Below are 2379 nucleotides of genomic sequence, written 5' to 3'. Positions count from 1 at the left end.
GAAGAAAGCAGGCATTCTGAAAACGGGACAGCCCAGTGTATTACCAAAACAAGATTTAAAGAAAAACAGGACTTTTAAAAACAAAACAAAGATTCAATCATATTATCCTCCAACAGTTAATTTCAGGAGCCCTGATGGCGCAGTGGTTAACACACTCAGCTGCTAACCAAAAGGTCGGCAGTTTGAACCTACCAGCTGATCAGCAGGAAAAAGGTGTAGCAGTCTGCTTCAGTAAAGACTTATAGCCTTGGAAACCCGATGAGGCAGTTCTACCCTGTCCTATAGTGGTCACTATGAATCAGAATCGACTTGATGGTAGCAGTGGGTTTGGTTTTTATACTTAATTTCATGTCTGAAACAGCATTCTCCATCACATTTTATACTCGCCTTCCCTGGTGGTGCACTGGTTAAGAGCTATGGCTGCTAACCAAAAGGTTGGCAGTTCAAATCCACCAGCTGTTCCCTGGAAACCCTATGGGGCAGTTCTACTCTGTCCTATAGGGTCTCTATGAGTCGGAACCGACTCAACAGCAACCAGTTTGTTTTGGTCCCATCTCACACCCACACACCATCACAATATAGTGACAGTTCCTTGGGAAAGTTCCTAAACGAAACTGTATTTAGTGCTAGCATACCCTCTTGAAAACAAATTTCCAGCAGACCAGAAAATGTGACTCTTTTTATGAATGTATATTACTTATTCTGCAAACTTTTACTGTAAACCTACCCCATTTCAGGGATTGTGCTACCAAGCTAGAGCTAAAAACTCAAGTCACAGGCCCTGACCTGCAAAAAAAAAAAGAAAAATCTCAAAAGAAAGCCCAAATATTAAAGAAGAAAAATATAGTCTTAATATTTGTCAGATAATGGCTAATTAAACAAGACTAATTTAACAAATATCATTTAGCAGCTTATGTGTATCAAAAAAACACTATTTGCACTATTTACAAAGAAAACAAGCTGTCAAACAATACGATCTGTTCTTTTCAAGTTTTATTCCTTGAATATTTGTTTGCATTTTGTTCACTTTTGTTCTGTGTTAGCTCAGGCTGAGAGAGAAGTAGTAGGAATTAGGAAGAAAAAGCTCATGCTTTACATCTTCAATCTAAAAACAGTATTGTTTCGTGTTTCCAGATCAATATACTAACTTGACAAGTTGTTATCCAGACAACATGTTATACAATCCAGACAGCTCAGAATCACATCTTGGGTCTCTTCTCCTGTGGCCAGCTTGCCAGAGACCTGGTTGAAAGCTTTGTAATGATGGTAATAATAATGATCATGAAAATTAACATTTACTAAGTGTTTACTACAAGCCATGTACTATACTAAATGGTTTATCTGTATTAACTTATTTAATCCTCACAACATTTCTATGAGGTAAATTCTATTATTACCCCAATTTTACAGAACAGTTAACAGGCTCAGAGAGGTTAAAAGTTGCCGACATCACACAGCTAGTAAGTGGGAAAGTCAGGATTCACTCCCAGACAATCTGATTCCAGCAACGGTGCTTTTACATCACACTAACCCAATGCCGTCAAGTCAATTCCAACTCATAGCAATTCTACAGGAGAGAGTGGAACTCCCCATAGAGCTTCCAAGACAGCAATCTTTACGGAAGCAGACTGTCATGTCTTTCTCCCACAGAGCAGCTATTGGCAGCTGAGTGCTTAACCACTGCGCCACCAGGGCTCCCTTACATCACACTATCAGCTTAATATAACAGTTCTAAAAATATCCATGGGGGACCTCATACCATCAAGAAAGCAGTGCCAGGAGCAGAGCGCGTCCTTTGGACCAGGGTCCCTGCGTGGAGAAGCTCCTAGTCTGGGGGAACACTGATGAGAAGGCTGAGAGAGAGAAAGCCTTCCCCTGGAGCTGACACCCTGAATTTAGACTTTTAGCCTACTTTAACTGTGAGGAAATAAACTTCTCTTCATTAAAACCATCCACTTGTGGTATTTCTGTTATAGCAGCACTAGATGACTAAGACAGAATTTGGTACCGAGAAGAGTGGGGTGCTGCTCTGACAGATACCTAAAACGTGGAAGCAGTTTTAAAACTGTGAATGGATAGACGTGCGGCAGCAGCAGAGAACCTGCAGCAGCAGAGAAGCAGTAGCAGTAGAGAACCAACAGCAGCAGAACCAGGAGACCGGTGCAAGACGGCGCTGGGGCCGACCCACGGAGCGAGAGAGCTGAATGCCTGTGTGCAGGAGGCTTCCTGGTGGACTGGGGTGTCTCTGGGCACTTATCGGTGGAGCTAGGCTTGCCGACCCACGGAGCGAGGGAGCTGAGTGCCTGTGCGCAGAAGGCTTCCTGGCGGAGTGGGGTGCCTCCGGGCACTTACAGGTGGACCTACTGTTTTGGAACGCTT

At 43.1% G+C, this 2379-nt stretch overlaps 1 protein-coding gene across 3 annotated transcripts in view; it reads right to left on the bottom strand.

The window, feature by feature from the left end:
- SESTD1 (SEC14 and spectrin domain containing 1) overlaps positions 1-2379 on the bottom strand; it is a 93736-nt gene that overhangs the window by 81010 nt on the left and 10347 nt on the right. The window contains exon 1 of one of the 3 annotated variants that reach the window (XM_004375464.3): positions 1149-1539. The exons of 1 other annotated variant lie outside the window; for it this stretch is intronic. Coding sequence is in view for 1 of the 2 variants with exons in the window: in XM_023730524.1 (XP_023586292.1) it covers positions 728-732 (5 nt within the window). In the remaining variant the exon portion in view is untranslated. Of the gene's footprint in view, positions 1-727; positions 750-1148; positions 1540-2379 lie in introns of those variants that run through there. One more of the 3 variants, XM_023730524.1, reaches the window with a different exon arrangement.

This window comes from Trichechus manatus, unplaced genomic scaffold, assembly GCF_000243295.1.
Source record: "Trichechus manatus latirostris isolate Lorelei unplaced genomic scaffold, TriManLat1.0 scaffold00037, whole genome shotgun sequence".
Lineage (NCBI taxonomy): Eukaryota > Metazoa > Chordata > Mammalia > Sirenia > Trichechidae > Trichechus > Trichechus manatus.
This window is presented reverse-complemented; position numbering and strand designations above follow the sequence as displayed.